This window comes from Puma concolor, chromosome B3, assembly GCF_028749965.1.
Source record: "Puma concolor isolate L17-30 chromosome B3, mPumCon1.1.hap2, whole genome shotgun sequence".
Taxonomy (NCBI): domain Eukaryota; kingdom Metazoa; phylum Chordata; class Mammalia; order Carnivora; family Felidae; genus Puma; species Puma concolor.
The window spans coordinates 50,086,757-50,105,028 of NC_141672.1; the positions used below are offsets into that span (position 1 = coordinate 50,086,757).

The 18,272-nt window shown below is 43.4% G+C and overlaps 1 protein-coding gene across 1 annotated transcript in view; it reads left to right on the plus strand.

Moving 5' to 3' along the window:
- The window catches only part of NIN (ninein), a 101,154-nt gene that overhangs the window by 35,012 nt on the left and 47,870 nt on the right, over window positions 1-18,272 (plus strand). Inside the window, exons 7-8 of the mRNA XM_086708526.1 lie at window positions 13,298-13,337; window positions 14,599-14,789. Of these exons, the coding sequence (XP_086564652.1) occupies window positions 13,298-13,337; window positions 14,599-14,789 (231 nt within the window). The remainder of the gene's footprint in view (window positions 1-13,297; window positions 13,338-14,598; window positions 14,790-18,272) is intronic.

Below are 18,272 nucleotides of genomic sequence, written 5' to 3' on the forward strand. Positions count from 1 at the left end.
TTTTGATAACACAGTTTCTAATTACGATCTTGGGATACCTAGAAAGTTCTTAAGCAGAGCTCTTATATCCTTGTTTTATCTTATCTATGGACTTCCAGTGAGATTTAGTGTTTAAAAGTGAGACTTTAGGCTCCTGTATAAATAAGGATAAGCGTTGAGGCCTGAGTTCAGGCGAATTCTTGCTGCTGTGTCTTAGTGAGAGGGCATGTTGGGAGAACACATTTCACCCCCGATATTCAGCTTTCTTTCTTCTTTCAGAACCTCTTAGGTGGGACCTTTTGATACTGTATATAGAAGCTTTAGTGCTCAACTGCCTTTCACTAGAACAGCAAATAGAGGCCTAGAAGGGTCCTTTCTCTCCATGTCTGTCCACCTTGAAGACCCCCTACCAACCCGACCTTGCGAATCTGTTAGATCTGGCCCCCGAAAGCCTATAAGGGCACTGGATAACCCCCTTTTACCCTGTCTTTTTTTAATTGTTGAAAGTGGACTCAAACTGAATGCTCATCCAGATGCTTTTTTGCCGAAAACTTTAGTGTTTCTGAGCTGAATGGAGTTGTCAGTTTTCAAATCAGTTCATCACTTTAAAAAGTCAATAGTCTCACATGTGACATTTTTGAAGTTGCTGTGGGCAGCAAGGAGGGCCTGTCCAAGCTTTGTGTAGCAGTAGACTGCACACTGCCTTCACAGATACTCAGTCTGGTGGCATAGTTTCCACGGGATATCAGCCTTCATGGCATATACTGTTGTGTCAAGATAGTATTCCTGTTTCCTGGCCAGGTTCCATAGAAGCCTTAGCAATTTACGGCCACTCCGTTGGCCAACACAACTTCACACTCTGGACAGCACGTGCTCGCACCAGAAATCCCCCGGTCTCTTCACAATGCCTGGTAATCTTCCTTATTCTAGAGTGGCTCCCAAATGGGAATGATGGGGAGGAGAAAATTCTTAATGACCTGTGGGGTTTATTCATTAACTTATAAGCATTTCAGAACCTGTCAGAAGTTCTTTACTGTTGGCTTCTTTTTTTCTCTTTTGGCTGCCTGAGGCCCTTTTGTCTCCTGCCCTTGGGTGTTAAGAATTTATTTCTTGGGTATATTTGTTACCAGTGGTTCATACTTCATCTCAGTGCCATTGGGCAGTATTGAAGGACGGAGCAGGGATGGGTGTCTCCTGATGGGAATAATTCGTCAGGAGTAGTCAGCTCCTGAGCCGCAGATGGGCCTTCTTGGTTTTGATTGTGAGTTTCCTTTGACTCCTGGATCCTGGCTCAGGGCAAGGTGAGATTCCTAGCTGGCCTTTGAGTGCGGTTTCTCAGACATGCCAGATTTTTCCTAAAGTGAGTTTAGAATTTTTTGATGAAGACAAAAGGACCTTAACCCGTTGTCAAAAGTTACATGGAGAAGAAGCCTGGCTGTTGCTACCCAACAAGGAGACTAATCTTTGCTCCAGGATCAATCAGTTTTATTTACCTGAGCTCTTGGAGAGGGGTGGGCAGTGGAATGGAATGGGGTCACAGATACCTGCAAAAGTCTTGCTTCCTTCTAGGAACTCATCTTGTAGGGGTGAGCAAACAGCCATCTGAAAGGATGAAACAATAATTCCTCCTCAGGGCACCTGGGTGGCTCAGTCAGTTGAGTGTCTGGCTCTTGATTTCGGCTCCGGCCATGATTTCACGGTTTGTGGGTTCAAGCCCCACATCGGGCTCTGTGCTGACAGCGCATGGCCTGCTTGAAATCTCTCTCTCCTTCTCTCTCTTCCCCTTTCTTGCTTGTGCGCTCTCTCAAATAAATATTAAAAAAAAATGTCTCCTTCCCCCCACTTCCCTCTAGGATTATTCTGTAATAAGGGAGTTGCCAAGGATTGACAGTTTGGTCCTCTACTCCTGGGTTCGTGACTCACGTTTTTTCTGCATTCTTATTTTGGGAGGCCTTCTCCCATATGTAAAACCAAAATGATAGGTAATTCTCAGGTAACTCTCTACCTGTAACTCCAACCTTCTGTCCCACCCAACAAAACCTAGAAATACAGACAGGTAAGAGTGACACTGTTAACAAAGTTTGCTTTCAAGCTACTACATTTATTTTTAATGTAAGTCCCATGTGAAGCTTCAGTCTTCATTAGTTACAAGAACCTTGAACCCCTCTCATAACCATTCGTGGCACCCCATTGTGACATGGTGCCTTGGGTGAGAGCCTGCTTGGTGGCAGCGGAGTAACGAATGATCTACCAACTGGGCCTCATCCTCTGAATAGAATGTAGGAGAATAAGCCTTGCTGTGAGGTGCTTTTGATTGTGTTCAACTTTTGTTTCAGTCCATATATGTTAAAGCCCTAATAAAAATTGTGTACATATTAATCCTCTTGATCTTTCCCCGAGCTTTAATTCTGGCAATTGGATTCTTTCCTGCTGAAACAGAAAATATCTAACCTAGCTATGAAGCTTGCTTCCCCTCCCGTGTCTAGTTCATAAGGCCATAAAGCCATCGCGTAGGGAAAGACCACTGTAATCTCCCCCACGTTCTCATTGCTACAACGTGTATTTCAGAATTTCATGTGGAAACCCTGACGCAGAATGTGCTAATTTCACAGGTGCCAGGTAGGTTCCACCACGAGGCTGAAATGTGCCTTCACCTTCCAATTTAGTGTGTTTATCTGGCAAGTGGATTCCCTTGGGAGTCTGACCTCTCATCTCAGGTGGTATTGAAAGGAAAGTGGTGATTTTTTTTCTTTTTTTATGGGATCATTTTCACTCAAGGCAATTCAATTGGACGTTCTATTCTGAATTAATCCAGACTAAGAAAGGGCACATTCTTGATTCCACCGTAAGGTGTGATTAATGAGAACGTTTGGGTGGTTATTTTTGGTTAAGAAACAGAAGTGAGATTTTAGTTTCCAGAGAGTACATTTTTTTCCCTTCTCTTACATGCATACCCACAATGGCTACTGAACTGACCTTGAATTTTGTGGTTTCTTCTAAGGATAGGTGGAAGGCAGGGGTGGGGGGGGAGCAAAACTAATGCCCAGTTCTATTCTGTATTACTGTAGGAAAGGTTGTTCCATGAATGTAATTAGGGCAGGACTACTTTGCTTTCTGCCCTCGTTGAAAACAGGGGACACCTTGTTAACTGTTTTCCTCCACAGGGAATAAATCGGGTCTAGGAAGATTATTATCAAGAGTAGGAGGCTTTAAACCATTATTTCTTCAACTACAGACAATAGTAGTGTAAGCCAAAACCGTGAGGTTTGAGTGAGGACCTGAGAGAAAAGTTGAAGCCACTTGCTTCATTTGCTCAACAATGGGGCTTGCTCAGCAAATCGCGTCTTTGTGTTTGGACTGCAGGGGGTGGGGGGGGAGGGTGCTGGGACAGGAGTGGTAGCAGTAATTTAAGAACTAAGAACAACCCCCCAAACTGATTTTTACTACCCCACATAAAATCAGACTTCTTCAAGAAGTGGGAAACTGACTTCTAGTCCCCTTATGTTCATTTTCATCTATGCATATCTTCACAGTCAACCTTCATGAATGATTCATTTATATTGTGTGGCGTAAATATTGAATTCTGGAGGAAACTTCTTAATAACTGAGAGGTTCTGCTAAGAGCTTTTGTCGTCGAAATGTACCTGTGTTCCCATTCCTCCTGTTAGATGTTTTGTTCTAATCTTTGACAAAGTAAGCACTTTCATTACTGAAGCCATTTATTTCCATCAAACGATAGGACATCATCAGGATAGTTTTTTGTATTAATGGAATTTCCAGTGTTTCCCTTGAGTTTTCTTAAGTCTGTTAGATCCTTTCGCTATTCCCAGAGGTGAAACACTCATTCAAGATGCAATTGTAGAGCACTTGAAAGTGATGGAAAGAAGTCCCTTCAAAGCTGGTAAGATCTCTCTCTTTAACACAGACTGTAGCTCTCAGGCTTGCAGGCTTTGCTGTTCTGGTAAGTCTTCCTGACTTGATCCCAGAGGGAATTGCCTTGGCATCCAGCCCCCGCCCCCATCTCTTTCCAGGTCAACAATTTCTAGTATTTATTTACTAACTAGAAAGAAAAACAGACAACAAATTAAAAATGAACAAAGTTAATTTTAACGATAATAACATTTTCCATCTGTACCATTAAGTGTATCTTCCGAATGGAAAACACTGTTCATTATCCACCAAGAGCAACTCTGATGAAGGAGATACCATGAGCAGATGTATTAAAAAAATCCCTTTAGGGGCACCTGGGTGGCTCAGTCGGTGAAGCGTCTGACCGGCTCAGGTCATGATCTCACGGTTCGTGGGTTCGAGCCCCACATCGGGTTCTGTGCTGACAGCTTAGAGCCTGGAGCGTGTTTCAGATTCTGTGTCTCCCTCTCTCTCTGCCCCTCCCCTACTCACACTCTCTCTCTCTGTTTAAAAAATAAATAAACATTAAAAAAAATGAGGGATTAAAAAAAATAAAAATAAATCCCTTTAGGGACTTTCAAATCCAATGAGCCAAGAACACTCCCCATCTCAGTAGGAGAAGAGGCTTAAGGCTCAAACTCTTAAATTTGCAGCGTGGCAGGACCCATATAAACATGTGTAGTGAAAAATCCTACATTAACTCGTGTTGTCCCCGGTATTGACCTGTAGGTTTTAATTGCTTTAAAAAAATTTTTAATGTTTATTTTTGAGAGAGAGAGGGACAGCATGAGCAGGGGAGGGACAGACAGAGAGGGAGACACAGAATCTGAAGCAGGCTCTGGGCTCTGAGCTGTCTGCACGAAGCCTGATGTGGGGCTCAAACTCACAAGCTGTGCTATCATGACCTGAGCTGAAGTCAGACACTCAACCGACTGAGCCACCCAGGCACCCCAGCCTTTAGTTGCTTTTAAAGATAAAGGAAGGTCCATGGGTTCAGAGCAGAGAGACTGAGAGTTGGGCTGGCAGGCAGTCTCCATTGCCCATTTTGCCTGCAAAGGCAGGATGACAGAAACTAACCCAAGTCCAAGGAAGTGCGTCCCTACAGAAACAGGGGTCCTCCTGGGCTTGCTTGGCTTCTAGTACCTGGCCCAGAGCAAGCAAGGGCTTTATACATATTTAGAATTGTTAGTTAGATATGCCATAGATGGTGTGTTTTTCAAAGTCCTCACGTTTTGGTCATAAACACTCTTCTAAATTGAGTTCTGTTTGTGTTTTTCCAGAGACTTCCTGTGCTTAGCTAATTGTGCCGCTCTTGTAAAATGGACACTATAGCTCTATTTGTTTGGGGAGCTTTGTTATTCCAGCAAATTTCCTTCCTCTTCTTTATGGGCTTGCAAGGCTTTCCCCTTTCAAAAAAAAAAAAGGAAAAGAAAAAAGAAAAAAACATCTGCTTAAGGCTGCTGAGATTGGTTCAGCAACCTCTGCTGGGAAAGAATAGCCCCGTATGTGCCCCCATAATCGTTTTAATTAGCCATACATTCTGCAGGGCACAAGGTCTGCACTGGAGCAGATGGCTGGTGGGGGCTGGGACGGGGCTATTGTGGGCAGGGGCCTCGCCAGGCCCGCAGGCTGCAGATGCCGGCCCGGCCTTGGGGCTGGGAGCCCGGGATCCAAGAGGCTCGGGCCATCTGCTCTGCGGTCCAGCAAAGCAGGTGGCCCTCCAGAGAAAGCAGTCCTGAAAGCGGCATCACTGGTGTAGCCCACACATGTGGGGCACCCTCGTCCGGCTACCGGACAACCAGAGAGTTGACCACAATGGCCAGAGTGACGTTGAGATGCACAGCCTACAGAGCGGGCTTCCTTTGTCCGCCTGAGGGGGCTGGGGGGCTGCCTTCTGTAGCAGCCATTTTGGGGCCAGGCAACCTCTGACCCTCTCCCCTCCGGCTGCTCTCAATGGGGTCGTTGGCCAGCACACTTGGCATGGTCATATGGAAGCACAGGCAGCCCCTGCCAGCTGTGACCAACCAGGGGACACTCTCGACCAGGGGGAGGGTGACTAGGGAGGCCCTGCTCCTAAGCTGAATCAAAAGTTGATTGCTTCGTCACAATTACGTGTTCAAAGCTGTAGTTTCTACAGAGCCTCTTCTGGGTTTGTTCTTCAAGCTGACATTGGTCTATCTGTTGTTTCTTTTCTCTGCCCTTGTCCTAGTTTTGGACACCCAAATAGTAGGAATAGTAATGGTAATATCTATTTACTTCACAGATACTTAGCTCCCGAGTTATAGCAGGCACCGTTTGAAATGCATTCTTTTTTTTTTTTTTAATTTTTTTTTTCAACATTTATTTATTTTGGGGACAGAGAGAGACAGAGCATGAACGGGGGAGGGGCAGAGAGAGAGGGAGACACAGAATCCGAAACAGGCTCCAGGCTCTGAGCTGTCAGCCCAGAGCCCGACGCGGGGCTCGAACTCACGGACCGCGATATCGTGACCTGGCTGAAGTCGGACGCTTAACCGACTGCGCCACCCAGGCGCCCCTGAAATGCATTCTAAATATTAGCACACCTTTGTAGGCAGGTACTGTTATTCACTTACCCAAGAGATAACTGAGGCACACTGGCTATTAAGTAATGTGCCCAAGGTTGGACAGCAGGTAGGTGGTGGAGGTGAAACTGAACCCTGGGGGTCCAGCTCTGGAGCCCAAATCTTTTTTTTTTTTTAATGTTTATTTTTGAGGAAGAGAGAGAGCGGGCAGGGGAGGGGCAGAGAGAGGGAGACACAGAATCTGAAGCAGGCTCCAGGCTCTGAGCTGTCAGCACAGAGCCCAATGCGGGGCTCGAACCCAGAGAACCAGCTCATGACCTGAGCCGAAGTCAGACACTCAACCCAGGCGCCCCTGGAGCCCAAATCCTTAACCACATATTTGTTCTGGCTGAAATCATAATGACAGCTACCACTTCCTAAGTGCCAGGCATACGCTTTCACGTCTGCACTGGGCAGCTCATCTCCACTTTGGGCATGAAGTAAGGTACCGAGGGGTCACACTGAGCGACAGAGCCAGACTGAACCCAGTCTCTCTGTTCAACCCTTGTGCTCATGCCCTCTACCGTTTTGCCTCCTGAATCAAACAGAATGACCGTAAAACGCTTATTAACATCCATTGCGCCAGTGATAGATGACCTAAGATTTCAGGGGAAGAAATTCAAAGTCCTTTTTCATGAATTAGTATTGAGAACACATGCCAGCAATTGTCCCTCCCTTCTTCGCCCACTTTTCCAAAGATTTTAAGATTATTTCCCTTCCAGTGCTCATGGCTGATCTGTGTCTAAAGACCACCTGCCGGGCTTTCACTGTGCTGGGTAAACTGGCAGCAATTAAAAGACCTTGTTCCAGAATGATGCCTCCCTTTATTGATGGTGTTCCAGTAGGCAAATGACCTAATCCCTCCAACCTTCTAACCTGCCATGCCCTCCTGCTCCCCCTGCTTTTTAATTGGAACTACTGGCTCCAGGCAGTGAGAATGAACATGAGCTATGAATGAACTGAATCTCCCCCACCCCACCCCTCGAAATTGCAATTTTTTTTAATGATTTTTTTTTAACGTTTATTTATTTTTGGGACAGAGACAGAGCATGAACAGGGAGGGGCAGAGAGAGAGGGAGACACAGAATATGAAACAGGCTCCAGGTTCTGAGCTGTCAGCACAGAGCCCAACACGGGGCTCGAACTCACGGACCGCAAGATCATGACCTGAGCTGAAGTCGGCAGCCTAACTGACTGAGCCACCCAGGTGCCCCACGAAATTGCAATTTAACAACAAACATTTGGCTTCCGTGTGCTTACCTCCCCCTTGTTAAAGGAACAGACCCTTGGGGGAGACTGGGGAGAAGCACAGCACATGTTTCTGGGTGGCTAACTCCATCTCCAACTGAAGTGGTCTTGGAATGGAAATGTAGCCATTTAGTATACATTTGGTTCTAGGCAGGGCTGTTCCTAGCTGGATCTCTGTTTCTTATACAGGGCCATGGGAGAAATGCTTGGGAAATTGTGACCCCTAGAGAGTTAAAAAAATTCTTTGTTTTTAATGTTTATTTGTTTTTAAGAGAGAGAGAGACACAGAGAATGAGCAGGGGAGGAGCAGAGAGAGAGGGAGACACAGAATCCGAAGCAGGCTCCAGGCTCTGAGCTGTCAGCACAGAGCCTGATACAGGGCTCGAACTCACAAGCTGTGAGATTATGACCTGAGCCGATGTTGGAGCCCAACTGACTGAGCCACCCAGGCACACCTACCCTAGCGATTTTTTTAACAAGTTGTCCCTTACCTGCCCACAAGTGTCCCTTACCACTTGCCCACAGAGTTTGTGTGAAATCATTTAAGCTGCCAGTGCTGCCTGGGGTTTTAGAAGGCCATGCTGTGCCTGGTGCCATTGGGTTAAGCTGCCTGAAGGATGATCATGGTCTCGGTCTCCAATTCGGGTCTCAGACTGGTGTCCCTGATCTGTCCACACTGTAAGAAGCTCAGGAGGCACTGGCATCAGCAGCTTTCACCCTCCTGAACAGCACCCGCCACCCCCCCACTCCCACCACTCCAGGCCTCTTCTGTCTCAGGTCACAGAGCAGGTGGGTTCTGTGAAAGAACTTTCCCTTTCTCCCCACCCCCAGGTCACAGGAAATTCATTTAGTGAGAATTAGAGGGCAGGGGGTTAAAAAGAAATAGTGAAGTTGCACCTGTTTATATTGCACAAACATTTATAATAGCAAAGGAAATATAACCGTTTCCCATAGTCCCTCAACTAAATGCGTCTATTTTTCTTATCTCTGTTTCCTTCCATTCTTTGTCTAATGGTATAAATATTTTTGCCCGTGGTAGTCATAGCGTAGGTGGCATTTTTGTCATGGTCTTTCATTTAACATTTCACGTATTTTTCCATCTCTTACATGGTTTTAGAATTGTACTTAAATTTTTTTTTAATGGTTTTATTTATTCTCGTGAGAGAGAGAGGCAGAGCACAAGCAGCGGAGGGACAGAAAGAGAGGGAGACACAGAATCGGAAGCAGGCTCCAGGCTCTGAACTGTCAGCACAGAGCCTGATGTGGAGCTTGAACCCACGAACCGTGAGATCATAACCTGAGCCAAAGTCAGATGTTTAACTGACTGAGCCACCCAGACACCCCTAAGAATTACACTTTCAGGACTTTTTGTAAAAAGTTCTAAATGTACCTCCGTGCATAAACTTTTTTCCTTTGATTTTATTGTCAGTGGAAATCATATGAAATTATTGGGTCAAAGAATACGAACATTTTCATAGCTTTTGGAACATGAAGCAGTTTTCTTTACCAAAAGAGTAATATCCATTCCCACTGCTACCAGGAACATATAAACAGGCTTATTTTAATTCATAACCTTGATGGTAATAGGACTTAAGTACTGCTAATTTAATGGGAACAAAGGGATTCCCTGGTTTTAATTTATACTTCTTTGCTGTTAAAATGAGTCTTTCCCCATATTTATTTGTGTTGCCTTTTATGTGAATTGTCTCTTTGTATTCTCTGCATATCTATCTACTGGACTTGGCATTTTCTTACAAATTTATATGAATAACTGATAATTCCCCCCAGGCCACCTAAATTAATGCCTTAAGTTTAAACATGGTAATGAAAATAAAATCTTCAAAAATAAATTTAATATGTACTACATAAACACATGTTCAATAAAAATAAGATTTTACAGTGCTTATTGTTTGTCAAGCACAATTTAAATTTTTTTTTTTTTAACATTTATTTATTTTTGAGACAGAGACAGAGCATGAACAGGGGAGGGGCAGAGAGAGAGGGAGACACAGAATCTGAAACAGGCTCCAGGCTCTGAGCTGTCAGCACAGAGCCTGACGCGGGGCTTGAACTCACGGACCGTGAGATCATGACCTGAGCCGAAGTCGGACGCTTAACCGACCAAGCCACCCAGGCGCCCCTGCCAAGCACAATTTTAAGCATTTTACCCAACTTTGTGAAATATGTACTACTTTATTCCCATTTTATAGATGGAGAAACTGAGGCAAAAAGCAATTAATAAATTTGTCCAGGCCAAATTCAGTAGTTAAGGGGCAGTATGGCTTCTATGTATGTGCTGTAACCCCCTTACTCTTATTAGTTTGGGGAAAGAACCAGGGAAGGAGAACAGTTGGGGAAGTACTGTCCTGAGAACTGAATCAGGTATGGGGGCACCTGAGTGACTCACTCGGTTAAGTGTCTGACTTGATTTCTGCTCAGGTCATGATCTCATGGTCTTGAGATGGAGCCCTGCATTGGGCTCTGTGCTGAATGTGAAACCTGCTTGGGATTTTCTCTTTCCCTCTCTCCCTGTCCCTTGCTCGCTCACTCGCTCTCTCAAAATAAATAAGTGAATCCGATATAATCATCCAGTCCCGTAGACTCACGAAATTTTTGAAACAGTATGTTAAATTCTCTTGCTTCTCTGAACTGATTGCTCACTATTTTTAAATGAATGGAGGGGCGCCTGGGTGGCTCAGTCGGTTGAGTGTCTGACTTCAGCTCAGGTCATGATCTCAGAGTTGGTGATTTCATGGCCCCGCATCAGGCTCTGTGCTGACAGCTCAGAGCTTGGAGCCTGCTTCACATTCTGTCTTCCTCTCTCTCTGCCCCTCCCCTGCTTGTGCTGTTTCTGTCTGTCTCTCTCAGAAATAAACAAACATTAAAAATAAATAAATAAATAAAATGAATGGAGAAGTGAGAAAATGTAAGCAATAAACTTTTAAGTAACTATACACACCTCATGACTTTAGGAATTGTTACCAAGGGGGTTTTGAAAGTGTGTTTCTCTTTTAGATCCTCAGACTAGATAATGTGAACTGACTAGTCTTCGAATTTGCTGATTCTTTCTTCCTGCCAGTTCAAATCTTCCATTCAAATTCTCTAGTGAATTTTTGCATTTTTCCATCTGTGTGTCCCAGTCGGGGCTTCTTGGTGGGGCCCATTGATACTCTTCCTGTTTTTGTTCTGTCCATTTGTGCTGTTAAAAATCCTTTCCTCCTTGTGATTTAGTTTTATTTTGACCAGTGGTTCTTAGATCATAGAAACCTATTTTATTTGTTTTAAGCAGATTTAAGGGATTCCATTTTAGGGTGCTTCCAAATTATATGCTGAATAATGAATGAATTTTCACAATTTGGAGATGCGAAAGTAGCATTAGTATAAGAATTTAAGTCTTTGCTCTGTGGGTAAGAAAATAAATATGCTGGGACAGACAGGACGCTTTTATTAGTGGAGCTTTATTGATTTAAATCATTTTATATGAAAACAGTAGAGCTCTGCCCAGAAATAATAATGTAAGAAAATTTACAGAGGGCTGTTTACCCCACCCCTCCTTCCTTACCCCCACCATGCCTCATATATCCACGAGGTTTGAAATACGTCTTTAGGAGGAACTGTGGGCTGCTAAAATTGTAATCACAAACGAACAAGCAAAAATCACACTGTCCCCTAATTCTGTTTCCATAACTACCATGTATATTAGTGACTTTCAGTTGTAATCTGAATGAGTTGTAGTGAACTTGTACATTGTGAGTTATGGCTTTTTGAGGTCTTCTGCATGGCACGAACGATCAACCTCAGCATTGTCAGTCTGGAGTTTTAGTTTAGTGTGACAAAACTGGGGAAACTCTCTGATGCTCTCTTCAGTGTCTTTCCAAGTAAAATATGGAACTGTGAAATTCTGGTATACAATGGTCCTTTAATTAATCGGAGAGGACCAGCATGAGTGAGTATGGGGTGGAAAAAGACATGCTTGGGTTGCTTGAAAGAGGGCCTCCACTCATATCAACTTGAATGGGATACTGAAAGTCAACGTTCAATCTAAGAATTTAGGGTGGTACACTCTTTGCCATAGGGATGCCAGCTCTTGGAGACTGGAGTTAATCAGGCTTATTTTCCTGTTGAGTTTATTGAGGATTCCAGGAAATCAGATCATCTTGTACAGTTCAACCATCACAGAGAAAGGGCTGGGTATTTGTTATCGAAAGCAGTTTCTTTCATCAAGTTGAATCTCTGCTGAGACAGCAGCCAGGTTTTGAAAGGGGGATGCACCTTTTCTCAACAGGGTTTCCTGCCATGGTTGTAAAACCTCCCAACAGGAGTAATTAGGCACCTCGCGGGCTGGCCAAGGGCCACCGCGACCTACTTGTTGCCACTGACCAGAAGCAGACCTGTGCTGCGCTTGGCTGGTGGACAAATGTCCAGAGTTTGGTTCTGATTGTGTCCTGGCTGGGTGCTTTCATGCAGTACACACACTATAAAATGTATGATGTGACCTGAAAAAGACCAGTAGTAACATAGTACAATAGGGGCAAAATGGTCCAGTTCAGGTAAATTTCCCTGCTTCTAATGCAATTTACTGGTAACATGTATTTTCTTTAACTTGAGCTTTCTAGCCCACCTGTTTGGGGTTGCATCTTGGTCTCCTCCCTCACTGTGTCACAGACATACTAGGCTCATTCTTACCTCTGTGCTTCAGCAAATAGCAGCTGCTCCTTTCTTTTCACGTGGCTGTCTCCTGCTCACCCTTCAGGTCTCAGTTTAGATGTTGCTTCTTTCAGGAAGTCTACCCAGATCTCCTAAGTCTGAAGGATCCTGTTTAGATACCCTCATAGTATTTGAACTTCTACATCATAACACTTTTTATAGGCTTTTTGATTTTTTTATTAATTTTTAAATGCTTATTTATTTTTTGAGAGAGAGACAGAATGCCAAGTGGGGGAAGGGCAGAGAGAGAGAAGGAGACACAGAATCCGAAGCAGGCTTCAGGCTCCAAGCTGTCAGCACAGAGCCTGACGCAGGGCTTGAACCCAGGAGACATGAGATCGTGACCTGAGCTGAAGTCGGATGCTGAACCGACTGAGCCACCCAGGCGCCCCTCCATCACACTTAATACACTACAATATTATACTTTGTTTTCTTGTCTGCATGTCTTCATTAGCATTTAAACTTCTTGAGGCAAGAAATGTGTCTGTTCTGTTCATAGTTGTATCCTGAAGTTGTATCATAACACTTGGCACCCAATAAACATTGAAGAACAGATTCATAAATGCATGGTATGAATTTTTGTTGGTTGATGGATTCTGAATATTTGCTTTGGCTTGGTTTTATCGGCTGTGACAGGTTTAGCTGTTGAATAAGTGAATTTGCAAATGTGAAAGGCAAATCCCTAGTGAGATAGTGCGGGTGGCTAAGTGGTGTTTCTTAGGTGTCTCTTCTCGATTTGTTGGTTGACTAAGGATGGCCCACCCGAAAGGTTCTGAATCATGTGACTTACTCAGGTGATGATCCCAGAGTTTTTCCTGGAAAAACTGAATATTTACTAAAGCACACTAATCTTTTCTTCTTGCCTTCTCTAGCACTGGAAGACACAGCGTAGTGAAGAGTATGAAGCGGAAGGTAGGAACTGTGTGTGTGTTGGAGCCTGCCTGGAAAGGAAGGGCTGCCATTCCCAGGGCACTTTCCACGTCCCCATTTCCTGCATCTCTTAGCCTTCTTCCCAACAAACAGCCTTGCATGCTGGAGGCCCGCTAAGAAGTAACGTTAAGAACAACAGCAACAACAAAAAAATCCATTCCCAATGGAAAGTTCATAGTTTTAAAATCCCAGCATTTTAGCCTCACACAAGATATGGCAACTAAGATGTAGAATGTCACTTATGGGTTAATTACTCTCTTAGGCAAACTTTCAAATTAACCTATTTAGTGTTGAACTGCTGGGGCCAGCAGATGGCACTGTGGTTCAGCTGACAGAATTTGAGCCCACCTCACAGCCTACCTACCCTGGCTGTACTCTACTTAAGTGTAATTACTGTGTGTTCTCTATGTCTCTAACCTGGAAAGACACAGCAGTAATGAACTTAGTTTGTTCAATAAATAGTAACGGTAGCACTAAATGCTCTTCTCAACCCTCTAAGGTTCTTCCAGGCACACAAAACTGTCCTAGTAATTATCTCATGATTAAGTACTGACTTTATAAAACTCTCGTATGTAAGTGGAAAGTTTAATTAGAATTTATGATAAAGGATAAGTAAATTTTGATTTTTAAATGAGTTTGATCCTTAGGTTTTCAAATAAACTTTATCCTTAATGTATAGGTAACTAGCAACTTGTAGTTTACAACCATTTATTCTTTCAAGTTGGTTTGTTTGTAGGTCAGAATATTTAAACGTGTAAACAGGCTAATCCTGAGACTTTTATTATTTTATGATATTTATTATGAAATCATTTCCTTCTTAGTAAAAGCAGTTCTAGTGCTTAGACCAGAAAGAAAGTGGTGATTAGATAAAGTCTGGTGGCTGTAGTTGAGGCAGGGCTGATAAATCTCTTTGGAATGGTTCTCAACTAGCCTTCTCTTCCAGTTACATCCAAGCCTTAAGCCTGTGCATGTTTTCAGTTGGAATAAAACAGACTAGAACCTTGGTATGCTTGCACAGGAGATATTTCTCATGTGGTATAGAAAAATGTGCCTGTTTGCTCTTGTTGCAGCCTAAGAACCAGTGGTTCCATTTCATTTGGGCTAGATTCAAATCAAGATGGAATCAGCATTTCTAGTCTCTTTCTTGTAATATTTACTTTCAAAAAGCACAGTTTTCTTTGAGAACAGGCTCTCTCTCTTTGCGATTCCTTTGGGAACAGCAGAATATATGTTTTTATTTCAGGCCAGTTAAGATTTTGGAACCCAGATGACTTGAATGCCTCACAGAGTGGGTCTTCTGCTCCCCAAGACTGGATAGAAGAGAAACTGCAGGAGGTTTGTGAAGATCTGGGGATCACCCGTGATGGTCACCTGAACCGAAAGAAGCTGGTCTCCATCTGTGAGCAGTATGGCCTGCAGAATATCGATGGAGAGGTAAGCCTTGCATCATATTTTTATTCAGGAATTATAATCATGATGAAATCTGAACTGGTCACAGACTAGGAACAGCCATATTTTGCCTTCCTGCAGCATGTTACAGAGATTCCATTCTCTTTTTTTCCTAGGAGATAAGCCTTGAAGATTCTTTCGTAAGAAGCTTGTGTTGGGTTGTGGGAAAAAAACCCAAACCTGACAATAGCTGACACTCATTGAACCCATAGGACGTGACCCTCACTGTGCTAAGCATGTTACCCCACATTATTACTAGACACTAACCAGCTTGGTGCGGCCATCATGTCAGATATATCTGTAGAAGTGGCATTCACAAAACACAATGTGAGAAGGACCTGGAGGAAGGATTATGCAGGGAGTTCAGAAGATTTGAATTGGGAGAATATTTCAAAGGCCAGACTGATGAGTTTAGGTTTTTGGAGAGAAGATCTCAGTATCAACCCTGCATTCTTCAGCAGATTGAGTAACATACAAGAAAAACTTAGATCCTGAGGATGGTCTGAGCTGCTTTTATGGGGTATATTGGTGTGCAGACAGCCTTTGGCTAGGAGACCAGCCAGCCAGGAGCTATCACAGTATTCTGGTCATGAGGAAATGGAAAATGGTGGGCTGGTGGTTTTGAAGATGCAGGAGAATCTTGAAGGACCCCACCCCCGCCAAAAGACTCTTGCTTGGTAAAATTCTGAGCTTTACGTTTTCTGAAAAGTTAAGATGGGAACTGGCAGGACTGGGTGCTTGAAAAGCCATGAAATATAAGAACATAAATAATTCTAAGATATGTCTTTCAAACAGCTGAAAATAAGGACTGGAGGTTAGGGCTACAGTTGTAGTTTGGGGAATCTTTGATTAGAATGCTATTTGAAACCATACTCCCTGCTTGTTCAGGGGATAAATGATATTATTCTCCTAAACCAAAAACAGATTTATCATCAAAAGCTACCAAGTAGCCTCATTTGCAGAAGAGATTTTTTTCCTCCTCCTCTGTAGTATATGTGACTTTTATATACCCATTGACTACCCTTTTAATGGCTCAGTGGTCATTTATTTTCTAGTGTTGTTGAGTTGTAACATTAAATTCATCCTCCTAAATTATAAACCCAGTGCAGTATGCAGAACCTTGGGATGTTTTGCCAAGAAATACTGCACAATACTGCACAAACTTGGATTATTTATCTAAGAACAATTCTTGGAATAAACTGTAGCCATTTGTGGGGAACTGCATTTTCTTCTGTGGTGGAATTTCTAAAACGCAAGGGAAGAAGTAGCTTATTTAGTTATTTTCCTCTCATCCAAGGATGAGTAAAAGATTGCTCATTGAGTATAGCTTTTACTTAATGTTTCCCCCCACCAAAAAAAAAAAAAAAAAGTCATGAAATACTATAGTACTTTGTACTGTTAGCTCTCGACCACAGAGGAGCTGAAAGTTCAAGATGATCTCATCCACAAGCAACTTGGGATCATAGGATTTTATGACTGAAAGCAATTTTAGATTTAGTCCTCTCCTCGTTTTCTAGATAAAGAAAGTGATGTCGCTGCTGCTTGTTGCCGTTACCAGGAAGGGGAACTAGACTCACTGTCTCACGTACTATGCTTTCCAGAAGAAAGGACCGCTGTACGGCAGGGAGGGCACATGCCAAATATGGCCCATAGTTTTGAGTTGCTTTTGCTGTTTGTTCTTTTGCTATGCCCCATGTTTAAAAATTGAACTCTTGCTACACTTTTTTTAAATCAGATTTTTCTAAAAACCCAAAGATTTGACTCCCGTTTTGCTAGCCGGGAGAAGTGGCTGGCTAGCTCCTCTGGACAGGACACGCACTCGTGTGTTCAGTTCCCTGCTTTAAACGGCACTCCTTTGTAGTGTCTCAAAACCATCCTGCCTCATTCATTAATATCACCTTCCTGGCCTCTCTGGGTATTTGGGTTTGTTACCCTATTCTAGTGCATTATGTCCCAATGTATACCTTGGGAAATCAACCATCCAGAGACCTGCCTGGCTGGTGTGTTGTGAGGAGTAAGAATGTCCTCAGGGTTCTGGATCTGGCTCCTGCACAGACTGCGGAGGTGCCCCACTTGCCCATTTGACTTGTGTTCTATTTAGCCCAACCCTGCCTTTTTCTGAATCTACAACCTTCTGTTCACCACTCGCCTACTCCCCCCATGTACAATAACTGGTGGGACTCACCTGCTCCTCCACTTTGAATGAATGAGGTGATGGGTTTTTAGGCAGTCTGGAAGCTGTGCATCAATTTGGCCAGGGTCACAAGGCCAAGCAGTGTGGAGCTAAGGTTAGAGCCAAAATACGATTGTTCACTTCAGTCAGCACACCTGGATTTTACTGTGACTTATGGTTTGATGATCCCGAGAGCCTAGTCCTCTAAGAAAGTGTTCTTTGGTTTGGTAAGAACAAGACAGAACTGCTGAAGGATCTTAGTGACCTCAAAATCTCACCCAAATACCTTTCCATTGGTTTTACCGTATAATTCTCTATTAGAAACTGTTCCTCTTCCAAAGATTTTCACTCTTTAGAATGGTTTCTTGTTTCAGAGTCCTCACCAGAGGAAGTGGTATTAAAAAAAGAATAGAGACAGATGTTTCCTATTGGATGTGAATTGGAAAGAAGCATTTGAGATAAAAGAAATGCCTCAGGCACTTCCATGAAGAATAAAATCAACATTTATGAGATGATGAATCCTAGCAATAGTCCAGACTTACAAAATGGATATTGAAACTTTGAAGATGTGTTACAAAGAGGCCTTTGTTAGAATGGACCCAGTTGCAGACTCTAATGCCTTCAGATTAAATGTGTTGCTTACTCTGTGGGCATCACCTGAGAACTTGTTAGAGATTCAGAATCTCAGACCCCACCCCCAGATTTAACTGTGTCAGAGTCTGCATTTTAACAAGATCCTCAGGCGATTTCTGTTCGGTACAATGGAGGGGTGTCTGTATAGAGAAACTTAAGCCCCCAAAGGAAAGAGGAATCCAACTGCCAGGAAAAAAGAGCTCATTGCCTTTCCTCCCTATTCTGTGGTGTCAGTGACTCATGCCGCTTTATCCGTCCTTTCTATTCCTCTACTGCGCTAGGGAACAAACCATCTTGTAGGCAAGGCTCCGAAGGGACTACAGTCCAGTCTCTCCTTCCCCAATTACATGATGAGGACTACTGGATTACCGTTAAAGGGCACAAAACAGCCAGGCAAAATTCCCTTCTCTTTACATCTCTTGGGGCCCTTCCGTTGGACACACACAAAATCTTTCCTATCCGACCTTCATTTCCCCCATGCTAAAGCATTAAAACAAACCCCAATACATGCAGTCCTGTTCCAAGTAGTGCTCTAAATCCCAAGTCATGAGTTTCAGACCCAAACTCTTAGATCATTGCAGTCTGTCCCAGACCAAATTCTGCTGTGCCAACATACCAATTGCAAAAATTCAATATAAACAAAATATCGTGTTGAGTCACCG